Genomic DNA, 21,779 nt, shown 5'->3' on the forward strand with positions numbered 1-21,779 from the left:
GTCCGAGTTTAAAAAAGCACCAAAGAGTTGCCCCAGAGCTGTCAAGAGAACCTCTTCTGACTGAGAAGTTATCCTGTGAGAAAGTGGGACAGAGCTTTCCAAGGACAGAAATGTCTGAGCTCTGTGGACAACGGTCTTCTCATTTGAAATTCCATGCCTAGGGTTTATTCCTTAATCCACTTGGTGGCTCTAAACAAAATAATATGTGCTAAGTATCAGGAAGGGATGTGTTTCCCCATGCTGTGACTCTGCTTGCTAAAACACACCCCACACCCGGCTTGAGTTCCTGAACCTAATCTGTGTATTTTCTCAGTGTTTACATGAGTCTCCAAAACAACCATTCTGACCTATTTATTTTCATTCAAACTACGAACAGACCAGTTTCTGTGGCCTCATGGAGATAGTCTCTCTGAGCATGCCTCCGGAGAGTCAGGACTGTGTAAAGAGAAAGAAGCTTTGTTCTGGAGTTGCCTAGGCTGGGTCTGGGGTTCTGGCTCTGATAGGAACTAGCTGTGTGACTTTGTGCAAGTCATTTTACTGCTCTGAGCCTCAGTAAGCTCCTCTCCCCCTTTCCCCATCCTAGTATCCTTTTAAAACGGGGTTTCTAGGACACAGAGTGTGCTTACCATAATGCCAACAACAGTATAAATGGTATCACCTAAAATGTACTGACTCATTTACTATACACCAATACTAAGCTAAGCATTTTACATTCATTATCTCATTTATCCTTACAACACTTCTGTGAAGAAGATACTATTATTCACCATGGAGGTGAAAAAACTAGAAGAGATTAAGTAACCCTAGGGTTGCCTAGGGTCATAGGGAATAAGTGGCAGATTTAGGTTTCAAACCTAGGTCTATTTAAAGTCTCTGGTCTTCAGCACTATGTCACACTGTCTCCTGAACTTCTAGGTATAAGGTGTTAAATTCCACTTGTGTAGAGCTGCAAAAATATTTTAAAATAACACCAAAGCAATTGGTCATTTCAATGGAAAGAAAGTCATTCAGGTTTTGAATGTTTACTTCCTGAAGGTTCAATTTTCGGTTACTGTAATGAGGCACAATCTGAGCCTTAAAGAGTTTGCAATCTAGTAGGAACATCACAATGAACCCACTGGCATCTATAATGGATAATTAAAGCCATTACTTGATTTGATGCTAATTTCTATGGGAAGTGCTTTAGGAGGTCAGAGAAAGGGGATTTAGATGAGCTTCTTGGAGGAAGCACAGAACCTAGCATGTGAACCACGTGCGTGAATGTGGTTATTTGGTATTTGCCAAGTGCCTACCTCACCAGGTACTATGACTAGGTTCTGGGATAGAGTGGAAAAAACAAACACATATAATGCGTAGTAGCAAAAGGAAAGAAGTAAAGAAAAAGCAGTTTGGAGGAGTAAAGAGTTGCAGGCAAGAGATGCCAGGAAGTAGGCTGTGATGAGCAGAGATAGGAAGATGGAAAGACAAATCTGGTACAGACAGCAGGAGACTGGTCTAGCCTTGAGACTGGCAATTGTAGATGCTCAATAAGTATCCAATGAATAAACATGGGATGTATGAACCATAATAGACCACATGCTCACAGAATACCATGTGCTTCTTGGGAACACTTAACTACCCTTTATATTTGTATCTGTTTGTGTGGGGCACACATGGTCAGAGAGTAACTGTATATTACATTAGAGAATAAATGAAGTGGTAAAAATACGGGTACATGAGGAGGGTGTGGACTGCCAGTGGTTCTTAAAAGTCAGATAAGTGACTATAGTTTTACTGAATTATAGGCTGTAGGAAATCATTTTGATTCGTGGAGTAAAATAATGACAAGTTAAGGAAAATTAACCTAGCAGGGTAGGCACAACTGGGTAGGAAACACACACAGGATTCAGAGGCTGACGTTGGGAACACAGGCACAAATATCCTCTGCCTTTGCTCTATTGTAGCATTTATCAGCTTAATTAAGTTCTTCTCAATTATTAGTTTATATGTCTCTTACCTTACCCTCTGAGCGCTTTTAAATCAAAAGCTTTGTAATTTCCCATTCTTCAATGCCTACAATAATGCCTGGCATCTCGAATGGATGGATGAGATACATTTTGAAGGAAATAAAACAAACTCGAAAGAAAGTGAAGTTGCTTAGTCATGTTGCTTTGCAACTCCATGGACTGTAGCCTATCAGTCTCCTCCGTCCATGGGATTTTCTAGGCAAGAGTACTGGAATGGGTTGCCATTTCCTTCTCCAAGTGATCTTCCTGACCCAGGGATCGAATCCAGGTCTCTCACATTGCAGGCAGACACTTTACTGTCTGAGCCACCAAACTTAGTGACTGAATCGTTACAGAATATAAGAAAATCAGAATGAAAAGATGCTTTGGACTTTTGGGTCTAAGTAAAGGAAATGTGGTCATTGTAATCACATCTTTTTATTTTCTGTATTTATGATGCTTTGGGATCTGGGGCCCTGGTAACCCTGGAGAGACTGTTCCTTCCATGGTTAGCCAATTCCCAGGGATAGTGAAGGACTCACTGGCCTGTGAGCATTGTCTTTCATATGAAAAGTAACTGATCCAGAGCCCAGAATAATAATAAAAATCTATATTTTAAAACAGCAGCTGAAACATGGGCCTTGGGAAAAGGCTTAGGTTCAAACTCATGGTCTATACTTATGTCCTCTGCTATCTAAGTTTGTGGATAGTAAAATTAGCTTTGTAGGGAAGGTTGTGGTGAGTGATATAGAGATGGTTTTCAGATCATAACACCTATTATTAAAAAGAAGGAGGTACCACCCAAACAGTAAAAATGGCTGGAAGAACAGGATTTAAAAGGTCAGCTGCGGTTCGTTTTTCCACAGCGTCTGATGGTAAAGGCCCACCCTGATTAATAAACAAGGAGCCAGTTTGTCAAATAACTGAGCACTCATTTCAAAAGTCTGGAGTGCCTGTCCCAAGGGTTGATCTTTCGACATATGTTCTAATCTCTAGCATTGAGCAGAGTATAGAAGATCACAGAGTCCCATTAGTGGTTATTTGTTTCCCCATGAAATAACCAGTTTTACCACAATAACTTTATTTGCCAAGTGGTTGCCATAGAGATATATAGACAGAACTACCCTAACTCTATGACTCTTTTCTTGTTTCTTCCATCTTCTCAGATTTCAGCTCTGAGAGCTGGCAGCTGTAGGAGTACGCAGAAAAAACTACGAACTATTTAGAGAGGTAGGAAGCTTACACTGGCTGGGTGGAGTCATATCTTCAGGATGGCTTTCAGGTCAGGATCAAGAGGAAAGAGGCCATCTTACACTACACAAGTAGAATTTTTGTTTCTTTTTTGCATTTCCTTATAAAAGTGGAATATAAGAAAAACAGAAATGCAATACAATAGAAAACAGAGATCATACATGTGTAGTAGGAGGTGGCATCTGGCCCACAGATGTACTTTATTTGGGATATATAATGTTTTTAAAAATGAGCCAATGTTTTAAAATTGAGAGATGTCGCGTTCAGTCCAGATTTTGGTTTCTCTTGAAGAAGTGGTGAATATAAAACACTGGGTCACCCAGATTCCCCATGGTAAGAGTCAGCTGGAGCTGAGTGGGGAGTGATCCCCTCAGACAGGCCTGCACCCTCCACTTTGTGAGAGGCGCCACCACTCAATTTATCATCATGATGGCACTAATGCTTTACTCGGAGTAGAGATTTATTTCTCTATGCCCATCTCTCAGTCAAAGGAGGGAACATGGAATTCAGCCCAAGAGTACTGTAAGCTGAAAAGAGAAACTGCTCTGGAGAAGTAAAAAATATCTCTTTGCCTGGTCTGTTTGTTCATTTATGCTCTCTCTCTAACTTCTTCTTTTTTTTTTTGGCGTTTTTGACCCTTGATATGGCAGAGTGAGCACAGTCAAGGACTCTTGAGATCCGAGCTCTGCTCTGGCTCAGGGCATGACTTTGGAAAAGACCATTTCTAATTTTCTAAAACATTTAATAAGTTAATATGACAAATAGGCAAGAGCTTGTAAAATTACAGAGAACTGCACCATTTGAGATATCAAAACTGTTGGCAAAGAGTTTATAGGCAAGCAAAAGACAAATTTAAAATGTAAGAATTTTAGGTTCCATAATTGTTTTTGCTAAGACTAAGCTGTCTTATTGCATGATGGGCTTTTCTCTATTAAAAACAGCTTTATGTATTAATCTTGAGACAGGGAAGTCTGGCGTGCTGTGGTTCATGGGGTCGCAAAGAGTCAGACATGACTGAGTGACTGAACTAAACTGATAAGAAGGTTTTTTTATGGATGCAATGAATATTAGGGTTTCCCTCATGGGTCAGATGGTAAAGATTCTGCCTGTAATGCAAGAGACCTGGGTTCGATCCCGGGGTCAGGAAGATCCTCTGGAGAAGGAAATGGCAACCCACTCCAGGATTCTTGCCTGGAAAATCCCATGGACGGAGGACCCTGATGGGCTACACCGCATGGGATCGCAAAGAGTTTGGCATGACTGAGTGACTAACACACACACCCACACACACCCAAATACACACACACTCACTCTGTTTTGGTCATAGTCAATAAGCACAGGGGATTCTTTCTGTTCACATGCAGATTTTCTTTTTCACATGGAGATTATATTCTATTGAGATATAGAGTCAACAAATATATATAATAATTAAAGATTGTGATTAGTTTTTTGAAGGAAATAGATAAATCACTGTAATAAAAACACTGGTTTGGGGAGTTCCCTGGTGGTTCAGGGTTAGGACTTGGCGCTTTCCCTGCTGTGGCCCCTGGTTCAATCCCTGGTTGGGGAACTAAGATCCTGCAAGCTGTGCAGACAGGTCAAAAATTAAAGAGAGAAAGAGAAAAAAAAAGAAACACTGATTTCAGATAGAGGATTCAGTAAAGATGGAGAGATTTGAAGGTGAAATTTGAGCAAAGATATGAACAAAAAATAAGAACCAATAATTCCCAGTAGAGAGAATGACAAATGCAAAGATTCAATAGTAGGAAAGAGCTTCATGTGTCCTAGGAATTGATAGGTATCCAAAGGAGCAAAGAAGCAGAAAAGTTGTATGAAATGAAGATAAAGAGGTAGAAGTGGGGCAGATCAAGCAGGCCATCTCAAAGGCTTTAGATTTTACTCTAAGTACAATCAGAGGACATAGGTGGCTTTTTTTTTTTTTTAACTGAAGTATAACTGATTTACAGTATTGTGTTAGTGTCAGGTATACAGCAAAGTGATTCAGTTATTTTTTCTAATTATATCCCATATAGGTTATTATATATACAGGACTTCCCTGTAGCTTAGACGGTAAAGAATCTGCCTGCAATGTAGGAGACCTGGGTTTGACCCCTGAGTTGGGAAGATCCTCTGGAGAAGGGAATGGCAACCCACTTCAGTATTGTTGTCTGGAGAATCCCATGGACAGAGGAGCCCGGTGGGCTACAGTCCGTGGGGGTCTAAGAGTCAGACAGGACTGAGCAACTAACACTGTTACTATAAATTTATAATATGACATTGGATATAGTATCCTGTGCTGTACAGTGTATCTTTGCTGCTTATCTATTTTATATAGTAGTTTTTATCTGTTAATCCCATATTGCTAATTTATCCTCTCCCTACCTTGCTAGCAATAAATTTGTCTTCTATATCTGTGAGTCTGTTTCTATTTTGTATATAGAGTCATCTGTGTTATTTTTTAAGATTCTACATAGAAGTGACATGATATAGTATTTGTTTTTCTCTTCTGACTTACTTCACTTAGTATAATATTTTCTAGGTTCCTCCATATTGCTGCAAATGGCAGTATTTCATAATATTTATACCTGAGTAATATTCCATTGTAAATACATACCACATCTTCTTAATCCAATCATCTGTTGATGGGCATTTGGGTGGTTTCCAATGGTAAAGCGTCTGCCTACAATGGGGGAGACCCGGGTTCAATTCCTGGCTTGGGAAGATCTCTTGGAGAAGGAAATGGTAACCCATTACAGTATTCTTGCCTGGAAAATCACATGGATGGAGGAGCCTGGTAGGCTGCAGTCCATGGGGTCGCAAAGAATTGGACACGACTGAGCGACTTCACTTTTGTTTTCAATTTCATGTCTTAGCTATTATAAAGAGTGGTGCTATGAGCACTGGGGTGCATATTATCTTTCCAAATTAGAATTTTCTTTTTCTTTTCACATGGTAGCGCTATCTTTAGCTTTTTAAGAGACTTCCATACTGTTTTCCATAGTGGCTGCACCAAGTTACACTTCCACCAACATTGTAGGAGACTTCCCTTTTCTCCATACCCCTTCAATCATTTATTATTTGTAGATTTTTTGATGATAGCCATTCTGCAATGGCACCCCACTCCAGTACTCTTGCCTGGAAAATCCCATGAATGGAGGAGCCTGGTAGGCTGCAGTCCATGGGGTCGCTAAGAGTCGGACACGACTGAGTGACTTCATTTTCACTTTCCACTTTCATGCATTGGAGAAAGAAATGGCAACACACTCCAGTGTTCTTGCCTGGAGAATCCCATGTACGGAGAAGCCTGGTAGGCTACAGTCCATGGGGTTGCACAGAGTCAGACACAACTGGAGTGACTTAGCAGCATTCTGACCACAATGAAATTAGATCACTCCCCCACACCATAAACAAAAATAAATGGTCTAAATTGAAATGGTCTAAAAACCTAAATGTAAGACATGACACCATAAAAATTCTCAAAGAGAACATAGGCATTCTTTGACATAAATTGTAGCAATATATTTTCTTAGATCAGTCTCTTAAGGCACAATAAATTACAGCAAAACTAAATAATAGGACCTAATCAAACTGAAAAGCTTCTGCACAGCAAAGGAAACCATCAACAAAATGAAGAGACAACTTATAGAATGGGAAAAAACATTTGCAAATGATGAGACCAACAAGGGATTGTATCTAAATTATACAAACAGCCCATACAACCCAATATAAATAAACAACTCAATCAAACAATGGGCAGAAGACCTAAATAGGCATTTTTCCAAAGAAGACCAGACAGATGACATGCAGATGGCCAACAGAAGGGTTTTAATCAGCAAAGAGATGTAATCTTGTTTGCTTTAAAAGAAATCATTTAGTTCTACTTCTTAAGTTGACTAGATAGCTCTTATTTGCAAACAATTATAAATAACAATATAACAATTATAAATGCTTATCAAATTACATTAAACAATTCTCTGAAGATATTAGAAAGTTACCAAACCAGGTAGAAACTGATGAGGAATAGACACATAGGAGGAAAAAACAGCATTATATGTGTTTCTTGATTTTACAGATTTTTGCTGGAGAGCAGGCCTCAATCACTGCCATTCAGGACAACTAATAATCAGATAGAAATACACAGTCTTCCTAGCTAAGAAATGAGAGGTTAGAGCTCAAGGCAACCATAACAACTAGAAAGTAAGAGATAGGGAGATATCAGAAAGGAGACAGACATTAAAAGGGAGTTCAACACTATGACTATAAATGCTACCTTGATCTCTGGATGATCTACGAATTACATAATATGTAGCCTAGCTAAGGCTTAAAGAGTTCAACAAAGATTTCAGTAGGTGTCCATTATAAGAGAGAAAACCCTTGGAGTTTGCATTCAGTCATTAAATTACTTGCTTAAAAAAAAAGTACTCTCCAGAAAAAAGGTATAAGCCAGTGTCACTATATGACTTCAATTACAAAATTAAAGATAAGAGTCAAAATTACTAGACACAACAGGAAAGTGTAATCCTTACTTAAGAGAAAGGCCATTTAATGGACAACATCCCTGAGATAATACAGATGTTAAAATTAAAAGGCAAGAATTTTAAAGCCAGCAGGTTAACAATGCTCAAGGATATAAAAGGATCACATTCCATAACTAATAAATAGATAGGAGATGGTAAAGAAATGGAAACAATTATAACAAAAAGTAGAAATTCTAATATTGATAAATATAATATCTGAAATAAATATTTAATGGATGGGCCTGATAGCTGATTGGAAATTGCAGACAGAAGAGACCATGAACTTGATAAACAACCAATAGAGAGTGTCTAATAAGAGAGAGAAGAGAAAGACAGAGAGAAAAACTAGGGGGAGGGAAAAACCACAGAATCCCTCAGGTGGGGCCATGAGACAATAGCCTAAGGTCTTCAATACGTACAACTGGCGTCACAGTAGGAGGAATACGAGCAGATAGGTAGAAAAGATATTTTCTATGTAATTGCAATATTAGAAAATACATAGAAAGATCATTTCTATGTCATTACATTTCTATGTAAATGCTAAAGATTTCTCAAATTTGGTAAAAGACAGCAATTTACACATTCAACAAGTATAGCAAATCTTGGAGAAGGATAAATTCCTCAAACACCACATATGTGCACACCATCATAAAACTAAGATTAGGAGAGAAACTTTAAAAGTAGCTAGAGAAAAAGGATATACTGCATGAAGGGGAGGAACAAAATAAATGATGGTTGACTTCGCATAAGAAACAATGGTGCCAGAATGCAATATATTGACATATTTAACTGTTGAAAGAAAAAAAAAAAAAGAAGAAAACTAAGAAGGTATTTTTGTTGTTGTTTCACCAGTAGACCTGTAAGAACCAAAGCAATGCTAAAGAGAGTTCTTTAGAGTGAAGGGAAATACAGATGGAAGCTTAATTTTTTCATAATAATTTCATAAAGAAATTTTAAAAAATGATGGAAATTGTAACTATGTAGGTAAACACAAAAGATTATGTTTTGTTTCTCAGAATTTCTTTGAAATACATCTGACTGTTATGGACTAAATGGTATCCTTTAAAAATTCAGATGTTGAAGTCCAACCCCCAATAAGACTGCATTTGGAGATGGAGACATTATGGAGGTAATTAAAGTTAAATGAGGTCATAAGGGTGGGGCCCTAATCTGATAGGATTGTTGTCCTTATAAGAAGAGGAAGGGACACCAGAGCTCCCTCTCTATGTCATACACCTAGCAAAGGCCATGTGAGGGACATAGTGAAAATATAGCCCTGTGCAGGCCAGTAAGAGAGTTCTCGCCAGAAACCAAACTTGCCAGCATAAATAGCACCTTGATACAGAACTGTAAGAAAGTAAATGTCTACTGGTTAACCCACCTAGTCTGTGGCATTTTGTTATGGCATTCCAAGCAGACCGGGTTAAAGCAAACAGTACAGCAACTACTGTTCTGTTGCGTGTACAGCTTTGTAGATACCACACAAAATACAACATAAAGAGTTGGGGGAACTAGTAAATGCAACTACAGAGTTGAATGCTTTTTGAATTTTACACAAAGTTATACAGTATACAGTCTAAGTAGACTGAAAAGTTTAGAATGTTTACTATAATTCCTAAAAAAAGGCATTTAAAAAGAATGGAAAAATGCCTACAAACCAGTAGAAAAATGAAATTTTCAAAACTGGAAAATATTCAATCTAATAGACAAAAATGTGAGATGGAGAAAGCAAAAAAACAAAAGTGACCACAGAAAACCAAGAGTAAAATGGAAGACTAAATCTGAGTATATTCATCGTTACATTAAATGTTGATAGCTTAAACACTCCAAGAAAAATCAGAGGTTATAAAACAAAACAGGAAGGCAAGACCTAATTACATGCTGTGTACAAAAGATGCACCTTACATGGTCCAGGACACAGACAACAGTGGTTTGGCCAGTGGTGCTGGGAGTGAAGGTAAAGAGAAACAGCTAGATTGGTGATGTACATTCTGGAGTTAGAAACAAGGTTTTCTGATGAATTGGACATGAGAAGAGAGGGAAAAGAGGGAGGTAAGTACGAATCCTAAATTTCTGGCTTTAATAAGTATATAAATGATGGTGTAATTTACCAAGACGAAGACAAACAATGGAGGATCACAGTGAGTTTACCAGTTACTACAGTCAGAAAACGGAGTAATCCTTGACTCCTTCTGCCCTCTACCTCCTTGATATTTAATCCACTGTCTCTATCCATAGAAAAATTATCCTTCAAAACCCCTCTCCTTTGTCTTTTCTGCACACTTCACATTCAATCCAGCAGGAAATACTTTTGCTTCTACCTTCAAAACATATCCCCAATCTGGGCGCTTTTCACTAAGCCCACGGCCATCATTCTCACCTCTCATTTGGCCTACTCCAAGAGCTTCTTTCTGGTCTTCCTGCTTCTACTTCCCCTACTCCCATCCACAGTTTCTTCCCAACATAGCAGACGGCAGCCAGAATGATACTTAAAGACCGAAGTCATAGCATATCTCTCCTCTGTTCATCATTGTTCAGTGACTTCCCATTTTACAGAGTAAAAGCCAAAATCCGTACAGTGGCCAAAATACAACCTCCATTACCTCTCTGACTGTATTCCCTACAACTCTCATTCCGGTTCCCTCTGCCCCATTCCTGTGGCCTCCTTGCTATTCCTATATTATTCCAGGTAAGCGACCCCCTCAGGATCTTTGCACTGGTTTTCCTTTGGCCTGATATGTTCTTCTCCCAGGTTTCCAAATGGCTAAGTGAAAGTGAAAGTCACTCAGTTGCGTCCGACTCACTCTTTGCAACCCCATGGACTATACAGTCCATGGAATTCTCTAGGCCAGAATACTGGAGTGAGTAGCCTTTCCCTTCTCCAGGGTATCTTCCCAACCCAGGGATTGAACCCACCAAATGGCTAACTCCCTTCCAAACCATATTTGTTAGATGTCACTTCAATGAGGCCTATCCTGACCACCCTATTTAAAACTGCAAAGTCAACTCACAAGTTGACTTCCTCTATTAGTTTTACAACTTATATCATAAAATAAAACTTACTTATCATTTTATTGTGTATTATCTGTCTCCTGTTGTTAGAATGTAAGCTTGACAAGAGGACAGATTTTCAGAGGAGGGGCAGAAGGGGTTGTTTTACTTATTGCCTTTTTCTCACTCAGAACAGTGCCTTGAAAACAGTAGGCACTCAATAAATACTGACTGTATAAATAAACATCACTCAAGTTTAGACTTTACAGATAACTGGAGAGCTAACAAGAGAGACAGGGTCATCTCTATGCTTTAGAAAGATTGTTTTAGCTGCAATCTTTAGAGAGGGTGATGTGACTAAATGTGTCCCCCTACCCCTGCCCCCCAATTCATACTTTTAATCTTAACCACCAATGTCATGGTGTTGGGAGATGAGGCCTCTGGGAGGTGGTTAGGTCATGAGGGTAGAGGCCTGATGAATGGGATTAGTGTCCTTATAAAGATCTGAAGAAACCAGAGTTCTCCTTTTCTACCAGGTGAAGATGCAAGGAAGACAGCCTTCTGAAAACCAGAAGAGGGCCCTCACCAGACCCCAACCATGCTGCTACCTTGACCTTGGGCTTCCAGTGTCCAGAACTATGAGAAATAAATTTCTGTTGTTTATAAGCCACTTGGTCCGTCGAACTTTCTTTTAATAGCAGCCCAAACTAATACACCAGGGTTAAAGGGGGAAAGATTAGAATTGAGAAGGTAATTAGGAAGCTGAGCAGGATCTAGGGGGATGTACAAAAGAAAAAAAAAAAAGTGAATTCCTGGGCAGGAGGAGGAAACAGAGAAGCATCTGTTTATGCAGAGCTGGTCTTTGTATCCATGAAGTCAGTCCAATTAGCTAATGTGAGATGCTTGGCATGAAACACACCTATCTCTATACACCTAGATCCTGCCAACACTGATTCACACACTTTTCTCTTTCATGACCTCACAAAGTCTACTAACTATGTGTTTTAATACACTTGAAAAGAAAAGTCACACTAGCTGATAAAATAATTGCTTCTCAAGGAAGTGCACAAGAGAACTGTAAGAAAAAATTCAGAAAGGCAGCTCTACAAAAGTCAGGTCCATTTCTGGAAAGATCTGGGGCTTCCAGTAGCTGACTTGGGTTTGAATCAAGGCTCTCACCACCTATAGCTGTTAGATCTTGATCAAGTTACCTCACTGTTCTGAGCCTATTTAGTCACTAGTAACACTTATAAAACTGACCACACAAACATGCTGTGAAGATCAGATAAAATCCTGAATCTTCACGAGGGCCTGAATGTGCTTAGCATAGAACAGATTCTTCCAGTCGACTGTAGGGGTAGTGCAATTTACTTTTATGTGCTACAATAAATTATAATTACCAGTTCTGTATCCAACTTTCCCATTAGATGATAAGCTACTGGAGGACAGGAATCATGTGACCATGTCCTTGCCTGGCCCAGAGTAATCCCTCAGGAAATCTCTCTGTAACAGGAAGGAAACTGACTAAATGAAGTCACAGGTAGTGACATCACTATCTCTATAAGCTGGATCTCTGTACGCTTATCTCTGTAAGCTGTGTACACTCTACGCTCTTCATCTTGTTGTTGTTCAGTCCCTAGGTCCCGTCTGACTCTTTGTGACCCCATGGACTGCAGTGTACCAGGCTCCTCGGTCCTCCACCATCTCTTGCAGCTTATTCAAATTCATGTCCATTGAGTCAATGATGCTACTTAACCACCTCATCCTCCACTGCTCCTTCTCCTTTTGCCTTCACTATTTCCCAGCATCAGGGTCTTTTCCCATTGTGTCAGCTCTTCACATCAGGTAGCCAAAGTATTGGAGCTTCAGCTTCAGTATAAATACTTCTGCTAGGTAGTTAGAATAGGAAAAGGGAGTCCAGAATGGCAGTGGCTAAAAGACAAGGAAGGCAGAAGCCCATGAAAATAGAACAAAGGAAGGTCTGAGGACTGGAGTGAGGACCTCAGGTAGAACAAACAGCACTCCTGGCTCGTCCAATTTACAAAGGGCAGGCCTAGGTGGAGAAGAAAAAACATAAAAAGAGGAGCCAAAGGACCGGGGTCTCTCTCTTCTCTTCATGTCTTTTGGGTCATCATGCCCTCATGCCTTGAGGATGTATTCTCCTTTATTTTCTAAATAAAACTGAATTGTAACACAGAGCTGTAACACTGATCCATCTGACAGCTGTAACACTGGTCTGTCTGAGGGCTGTAATGCTGGTCCATCGCTTCAAATTTTTGTTGGGAGGAGACAGAACTGAGGAAATCACACACTCCCCTAACACTTCCAATGAATATTCATGGTTGATTTCCTTTAGGATTGACTGATTTGATCTCCATGCTGTCCAAGGGACTCTCAAGAATCTTCTCCAGCACCATAATTTGAAAGCATCAGTTCTTTGGCACTGAGGCTTCTTTATGACTCAACTCTCACTTCTGTACATGACTACTGGAAAACCATAGCTTTGACTATATGAACCTTTGTTGGCAAAGTGATGTCTCTGCTTTTTAATATGCTATCTAGGTTTGCTCTAGCTTTCCTTCCAAGGAGCAAGGTTCTTTTAATCTCATGGTTGCAGTCACCATCCACAGTGATTTCAGAACCCAAGAAAACCAAATCTGTCACTGCTTCCACTTTTTCCCCTTCTATTTGCCATGAAGTGATAGGACCAGATGCCAAGATTTTAGCTTTTTTAATGCTGAATTACAAGTCAGCCTTTTCACTCTCCTCTTTCACCCTCACCAAAAAGCTCTTGATGATGTTCCGCTTCACTTTCTGCCATTAGAGTGGTATCATCTGCATATCTGAGGCTGTTGATATTTCTCTGGGTGATCTTGATTCCAGCTTGTGATTCATCCAGCCCAATGTTTTGCATGATGTACTCTGTATACACTCAGTTATGGAGGACTGGCTGAGCCCCTGAGGCTAGCCCCAGGCTGAAGGGCATTGGTGATAAAGGAGGAAGCAGATAGGCACTCATGATGCACAAATCCTAAACTCCAAGAGCAAGCAGCAGGTCACATAACCCTGTGGCTCAAGTTTATAAAGTTAAATTCTGACTCCAAGCAATTCAATGTTAATTTCCACCAAGCCCTGGTGTCCCAGAAAGCCAGTGCACCACAGGCGCAGCTTAGGAATCTGTCCTAGTCTCTTTTACCCAGTGCCTGCCCCAATAAAAATGACTTCAAGTAAGATAGAGAAGACAGCTTGGAGAGAAGGATGGCTGAGGTCCAGTTGGAAATAAGCTTCAGCATCTGGACGCAGTGACTGCATGGGTTGGTATTCTGTGGAAAAAATCTGGGCAAAAAACGATGGTTTTTGCACAGCTATTCTGGAAAGAGTATCGACAAGCACGAGACAGTCTTTGATGGGTGTTTGGTGAGCTGAAATAAATCATCCATGGGAACAGGGTATGTGCCTTTCTAAGAGGAAATAAATATCGGCTGCACAAGTTTGAAATGAGTGGAAAACAAGCCCAAATCTCAGGCAGATGAAACTGCAAGGACTCCAGAGCCAGAAAAGATTCTATCCTATTTTTTTTTTCTTCATCCTGAAGTTAACCAGATGGAGACTTTTTTTTTTTAAGTACCAATCTATTCATATACTTGGAATGAAAGACTTTGCTTTGTGATGGAAGATCTGTATTTAATTGCAAAAATAAGACAAAATATCTTTTTTTCCAAATCTAGAGTTCAGATAAATTTTATTTCTTTTTTTCCCCCTCTCTCCTTTACTTCCCTTTTCTTCTTCTGTCTCTTCTCTTCCACTTCAGATGATATATTTATGACTGCATGCTTGTAATGTATTCTGGACAGTATAATAATAGAGCAGACTCTTATAAACAAAGTATATGAGAGAAGGTGTACATATGAAACACAGAACAAAAGAGATGTAACTTCCTCTTATAGTGTTCTATACAATGACAATATGCTGAAAAACCAGTGATAAGAATTCACAAAACATGAACCAGAATAAGTAAATAGAAAGGAAAGATAAGTGGCAAAGGAATCACATAAAAAGGTCATTAACAGTGCGTCAGGAAACTCTCCAGGCTGTGCTTGAGACCCTGAGTTTCAGTTCCTCATCTGTAAAATATGGATAACAACTGTACCTAACCTGTCGGAGTTCCAAGAGGATTAAATAAAATAGTACATGAAAGGCTCTTGTAATAGAGACTAAATAAGTCTTCAAAATAAATATTAGGCATTGTGATTATTATGACTATCACTCAAGGATTAACAAGATTATATATAGAAATCTTTCCCATGGGAAAATGCACTCAATAAGGTACAATTATTGTTGCTATTATTATTAGCATCATCATTGCTATTCTTTTTATATCTCTATTTTCTAGGTGGTTTATGTCTCTTTGCTTGGCCTCTTTGAACTGATGCTTTATTGGATAGTCTGTTTTTTTCTTGATTCAGATTTTGCTCCATTTTGCTAGCTTCTGGACTTCCTTAGATTTTGCTTTTTGTAACACATGGGTCAATCATGCTCCATCCCAAGGTCCAATGAAACTATATACATAGAATTATCTAAAGTAGAACTCTATATGCAGCTTTACTGATGGTGCAAAATCAACTAACTAGATAAAGGCCAACAGTTCCCATGATTCTTTTCAAAAACCATAGTGGACACTTATGAAGATTTTGTTAATGGTCAGAAAAGAGTCACTCTTTAAGCTTTAATTTCAGGCTCAGGAAGTAGGCATAACCAATTCTTGTCCACCAAAATACATCATAATGTTTGGGAAAAGATGGCTTATATCCATAGCAACGGAACAAACTCTAAGCCAAATACTAGGAAAAGCATTTCTTGACTGACACAGATGTTCAACTGGCATACTGAATCTCTGAAAACCTGTTGACAGACAGCTTCATGGACAATGCATCCTGCAAAAAGAGTTAGTTTAATGAAAATAGTGATAAAAAATAGTGATTTGTTTTGTTTTGTTTTTTTGTTATAAAAGACTCTAGGTTGTGTCTGCTATGAATTCTGAGTCTTCCAAGGTAATTATACCATAATGTGGGCTTGTAAAGGTGTTTGTTTCAGTAACGGGTTTTCTTTGTGTCACAGAAAGGAAGTGCATATTTAAGTTGAAAAGTTGTGTAAAAGACATGACACTACGTTTAAATAGGAGATCGTCAAGTTCCAATCCCACTGCGCCTTTGGCACAGAGTGATGTCTTCTTCTCAACTTTTCTATTGAGAACAATCGAATGTTATTTAATTTATACTTCCCTACTAGAAAACGAGCTCCTTAAACCTGGGACTATTAGGGGACTAATTCATATATCTTAATAGCCCGGCATAAGAGTGGAGGCACACACCTATGCATCCGTCAATTTTGAGAGAGAACGCAAGGCATCTAAGATTAATATACAAACACACTGAGAAATGGAAATTCATGGTCATTTGTATCCACATTCAGCTTGGGATCAGACCACTTTTGATTTGGCTGAACATTCAGAAGAGCTGGAGAGGAGCAGACCATAAACAGATGATTTCAATACAACATAGTAAATGTGAGGTTGGGTAACCGAGGCTGGGTCTCATTTTCTCTTGCTTTTCCACATTTAATCCCTCAAAAGTCTGCTGATCTCTCGACCTCAATTCTCAGTCATTATTGCCACTGTTCTCATTCAGGCTCTCATGGCTTTTTGTCAGTGGGTCAGTCTATTGAAGCTAGTCTCTTTTTGTTGGGCTATGTACACCTAAGCTTTCTTCCTGAGGGCTACTAGCCAGTTTTTATAACAGAGATCTGACAACATCTGTCACTCTTCTAATCTTTTACCTGTTCCTCTTGGTCTTCTTCTGTGGGGTCCCTGACCAGTTCTCCCAATTTTATTGCAAGCCATTTTTCTAAGAACAGTTTATGCCACAACTGAAAGTTTGCAATTATACTCAAATATGCCTTGTTTGGAGAAGGCAATGGCACCGCACTCCAGTACTCTTGCCTGGAAAATCCCAGGGATGGAGGAGCCTGGTGGGCTGCAGTCCATGGGGTCGCTAGAGTTGGACACGACTGAGCGACTTCCCTTTCACTTTTCCCTTTCATGCATTGGAGAAGGAAATGGCAACCCACTCCAGTGTTCTTGCCTAGAGAATCCCAGGGACGGGGGAGCCTGGTGGGCTGCCGTCTATGGGGTCGCACAGAGTCGGACACCACTGAAGCTAATTAGCAGCAGCATGCCTTGTTATTTTTTCACTCGGATAACTTTGTGTTTATGCCAGTTCTCCTACCTAGGAAATATCCCTGCCTTTCTTTGTCTGGTTGGTCCCTATTTATCATTAAAGCTCAGCACATAACTGTCTCTACTGCCAAGAATTTCTTAATCTAGCTTTGTTTCAGCTCTGCGTCTTATACCTTAGGTATAGTACACATCTCATTTTTATTGATCTTCTGTCTTCCCTATGAGATGACCCCATGAATTCAACACATTTTCTCTAAGCACCTTTTATGAACCAGGCACTGGGCTGGATACAAAAAGTACAATATGGCCCATACTTTTAAAGAGCTCCTGCATGTAAGTCGCTTCAGTCGTATCTGACTCTTTGCAACTCTATGGACTGTAGCCCACTAGGCTCCTCTGTCCATGGGGTTTTCCAGGCAATGATCCTGGAGTGGGTTGCCATGCCCCTTCTCCAGGGGATCTTCCTGACCCAGGGATTGCATGGGGCTGGATACAAAGAGAAGTATGATATGGTCCATACCTTTAAAGAGCTCCTAGATTTCTGGAAAATACAGATTATCTCAGAATGTGCTAAGAACTGAAGCTATGTCTTAAAGATCAAGTAAAGCTAGCAAGTGACAAAGAACTCTCCAAGCAGAGCATATACCAAGACATAGAGGAGTCGAATAACATGAGCCACGGGGAAGCTGTGAGTAGGGCAATCCAGCCGTAGTGACAAGTTCACATGCCAGACTGGAAGGGATAGACCACAAAGGGAATGATGTGCCCAGAAAACTATCTGAACTATGCCCCCAGGGCTATGAGAAACCAGTGAAGGATGCTGGCTAGAAATTAACACAGTCCTTTTCACACAGTAGAACATCACTCTTGTTGCCATGAGAAAAATGGGTTGTTATGCGAAAAGAAAGCTAGGTGAGAAGATCGGTTAGTCATCAATGCCTGGACCAACATTTATTCCTTTGGCAAACACAGGCTGCATATGCTCCATATGTGAGGTTGTATGCTAAGGAAAAGTTAATTCTGCTTTAAGAGTCTGCAAATCTTTCAGATACTGGGTGTAAAGAATATGACAAAATGGACTAGTCAAGGGTGGAAAAACATTAAAGACCATAGGAAGAAAGGGTCAACTTACCAGTTTTCCAGTAACGCTCTGACCACCTTCATTCAGCCAGAACCCAGGGACCATGGCTGAGAAATAAGGGCCCCAGACACCTGGTACAAAGATTGGGTTTTTGCTGATCTGGAAAGAAAGGGGAAAAGTATGTGAAAATATTGACCCTCAAGGCTAGAAGCAGTCTTATCTTCCTCCCATGTGAGGTCCCTCTGACCATGGAATTCAGCTTCTTGCTAAATACCTTTGATGGTGGGGAAGTCACTCCTGCCAAAGGATGGGCCTGGCTTCTTCTTTAAGAACCTTTCTGAAAAACTCATCCAGGTGTCAAGGTAGCAAAAGGGATCATTTTGGAAAGAAACTGACGTGACAGTCCTTGGCTGGCTCCCTCTCTGTAGTGAACTGATTGCGGTCGTGGTCCCCATTTCCTAGCCCTCTCTGCATCCACCTGCTCTGCAATGTGACTTAGCAGCCCCTGTCATTGAGAGGTGGGGTCCCCATCCCTTGAGTCTGGATCAACTTTGTCACTCGGTCTGGCCAACAGAATCGAGCAGAAGTGACATTAGGTACCAGTTTTCAGGCCAAAACCTCAAGAACTGTGTGCTCCTGTTCTTCCTCTTCTCCCTCTGCCATGAGTACATGCCCCAGTGAGCCTTCTGGACAGATATGCAGAAAGCTGAGTCAGTCCAGTTGTCACACGTGATGATTCAGATACATGAGACAGCCAAAATCGGATCAGCAAATCCTTTTAGTCAACCAGCAGCTGGCAAGCCTGGATCACCAGAACCACTCAGCCAACTGATAAGACTTGTGAACAAAAATACACGTCCTGTTGTGTGTCATGAGGATCTTGTTTGTTTCCCACCTAAAATATTAAAGGCAAGGATAACTGATACCTCCCCTTATTTCTACAAACATTTATTAGACATCTAATAGCATACTATCTCTCTTGACTGGGGACACGGAAATGAATGAGAAAGAGCTCTAGTCTGCAAGAAACTCCTCATTTAGAGGGAGCTAGATAAGTAAAGAGTCAAATAGAAAAGAGTGTGGTCCGTGGGATGGTAAAGACAAAGCATGGAATGCTGTGGAGGGCACACTGGGTAAGGAATGAAGTGGTCCAGACTGTGGCTCTTAGAGAATGGGACATACACTTAGACTAGTAAGATTTAGCAAGATGAAACAGAACGGGCATTCCAGGTCAAGGGGATAGCTTGAACAAAGCCATGTAGGTGAGACAGATGCTCTTGGTATTCAAGATATGGCAATGTCTTTTTGTAGCAGACCATGGAAGTCCATTAGGTGTTAGGAAAGTACATCAAGGGATGACACAGGACAGGCAGGGATGGACCACGTGATTCCTGATCTGGAAAGGCATGAGCTTCTCATCCACCCACTGGGGGTGAATGCTGAAGTGATGTTATGGTTGTGGGAGGGTGTATGAGAAGGTAAGGATGAAAAGGGAGTTAGGTGCATTGGGTCTACTCCTGAGTGTCCTGAAGCTGGGCAGAGAATGTATGCATTCATTTATTCTACAAATATTTATTCAGCTCTTACTATGCCAGGCCCTAGGGATACAAAGTGAACTGAATATATCTATAATTTCTGCCCTCATGGAGTTTATAGTACAGAACTTCAGCATATGGATAAATCTTCTAACTATTCTGGTTCTCTTTTCATTAAATGAGTGAAATCAGTCAAATCAGTAGGAGTTCCAATCCCCAGAAAGGAAGGGGGTGAGGGAAGGCAGGAGACTATACAATATTATCAACTTTAAATTTTTTCAAATAAAGATAGTTTATAAAAAGGGTAAATTTAACACCTAATGTAATCTCAGGGGTAAAGAGCTTTTCTGGTTTTTCTTCCCTGCAAGGAAGGACCATTTTATATTCACTCATTTCTTGACGGGTTCAGCAGATGTTTCCTGAGTTCCTGTTGTGATCCAGGCACTGAAAGTAAATGTACAGAAAAGAGTGCAGTCTCCACCTTCATGGAACCGCTCTCTTAAGAGGAAAGTAGACTAGGGGGGCTGATGATTCAGGTTTGGCCAGGATTCTCTCAGTTTTAGCACTAAAATCCCTATGTCCTAGAAAATTCTCAGTACTAGGCAAAAGGGACAGCTGGTCACCCTAAGATGGGTATCACTCAAATGTATAAATACAAACTGTGATAAGTGAATGAAGGAATATCAAATGGTTTTATAAGGGCTCATTAAGTGAGATACCTAATGCAACCTAGGGGTCAGACTTTTCTAAAGAAGTGATATTTGAATTAAGGTGAAAACATACACAGAAATTATTTAGGTGTGAGCATATATACATCTGTATTTTGTACATATATATGTGTTTGTATATGTACATGATATAGAGAGTGTTCCAGACAGAAGCAGCACATGCTAAACGGTATTCATTTTTATCACGTTGTCTTTGCTAGTGAAAATTTTATCACATGCCAGCTCTAGAAACTACTGCCCTACTCTGCAATGCCTGAGCCACTGTGGGGTGAATAAGACAGCCCATGCCCATAAGCACGTAAGCCCCGGGGTCTAGATGGGTGGGTGGACACCCACCAAAGTCAAGCCATCTCTTTTCATGCCCTGCACCCCTTCTCGTCCAGAATTCTTCCAGCACCATTCGACAGATTAGTTTCAGAGAGGTGGCATGTTGTCCACAGTCACAAAGTTTGTAAATGGCTGAGGTGGGAGTTGAGCCCAAGTAGATACTAGCCTCAAACTCTAGGATATGCTTTTTAAAAACAAACAAAATTTGTATAAATTGCTTAGGAGGATTTTGCATCACTCCCGCCACCCGCCCCCCCAACTGTCCCTGCACCTCAAACCCCATGATTTAAAGATGTTTCTGTATCAGTTTTTGCCGAACTCCACTGGCAGACTGGACTCTGCTGCTCAGAAATGGCAGTAAAGGCTCTGTCTGACTGTCCAGAATGCTCTGCGTTGATTCCTGCTTGTGTTCACTCATTTGGAAGGGCACACGCTTCTCACTGGACATCCTGACTACAGCAAGGAAACAGATACAGAAATATGCTCCCCAGAGCACCTCCAATTACTCCCAAACTCTGGGAGAAAACAAGTAAGAGTTTGTTTAGACTGAGTGCACATTCGTGTATTTATGTGTACTTTAATCCTCTGCAGTAAACCTAAATACTTCAGAAAAATTTTGTGAAAGCCCTTTCCCTGCTGATGGCTATCTTGGCCTGAAGGCTGCCCTGGGACTCAACGAGAAGGAGCACATTTTACTCCACTAGTAACGGGTGTCATACAGGACACTGACTTTCCAGCAATAATGTGCTATTGGCAACAGCAACCACTACAATTGACTGGGTACTTATTAAAGACCCTATTCTAAGCACACTGCAGGAATTAAATCACTTGATCCCCACAATAACCCTAAGGGGAAGATTCTGTCATTACTCCTATTGTTCAGATATGTAAACTGAGGCGGAGACTCTTAAACAGCATACATGCTCATGCTCAGTTATGTCCGACTCTTTGCAATCCTGTGGACTGTGGCCCACCAGGCTCCTCTGTCCATGGGATTTTTCTAGGCAAGAACACTGGAGAGGGTTGCCATTTTCTGCTTCAGAGGATCTTCCTGACCCAGGGATTGAACCCACATCTCCTGTGTCCCCTGCACTGGCAGGTAGATTACCACTGAGCCACCTGGGAAGCC

The 21,779-nt window shown here is 40.5% G+C and overlaps 1 protein-coding gene across 9 annotated transcripts in view; it reads right to left on the reverse strand.

Annotated features, from left to right (window-relative positions):
* Window positions 1–21,779, reverse strand: part of FGGY (FGGY carbohydrate kinase domain containing) — a 523,869-nt gene that overhangs the window by 158,443 nt on the left and 343,647 nt on the right. For all 9 annotated transcript variants that reach the window (XR_009735607.1, XM_061413058.1, XM_061413061.1 and 6 more), the window contains one exon: window positions 18,112–18,219. Coding sequence is in view for 8 of the 9 variants with exons in the window: in XM_061413058.1 (XP_061269042.1) it covers window positions 18,112–18,219 (108 nt within the window). In the remaining variant the exon portion in view is untranslated. The remainder of the gene's footprint in view (window positions 1–18,111; window positions 18,220–21,779) is intronic.

This window comes from Bos javanicus, chromosome 3, assembly GCF_032452875.1.
Source record: "Bos javanicus breed banteng chromosome 3, ARS-OSU_banteng_1.0, whole genome shotgun sequence".
Classification (NCBI taxonomy): domain Eukaryota; kingdom Metazoa; phylum Chordata; class Mammalia; order Artiodactyla; family Bovidae; genus Bos; species Bos javanicus.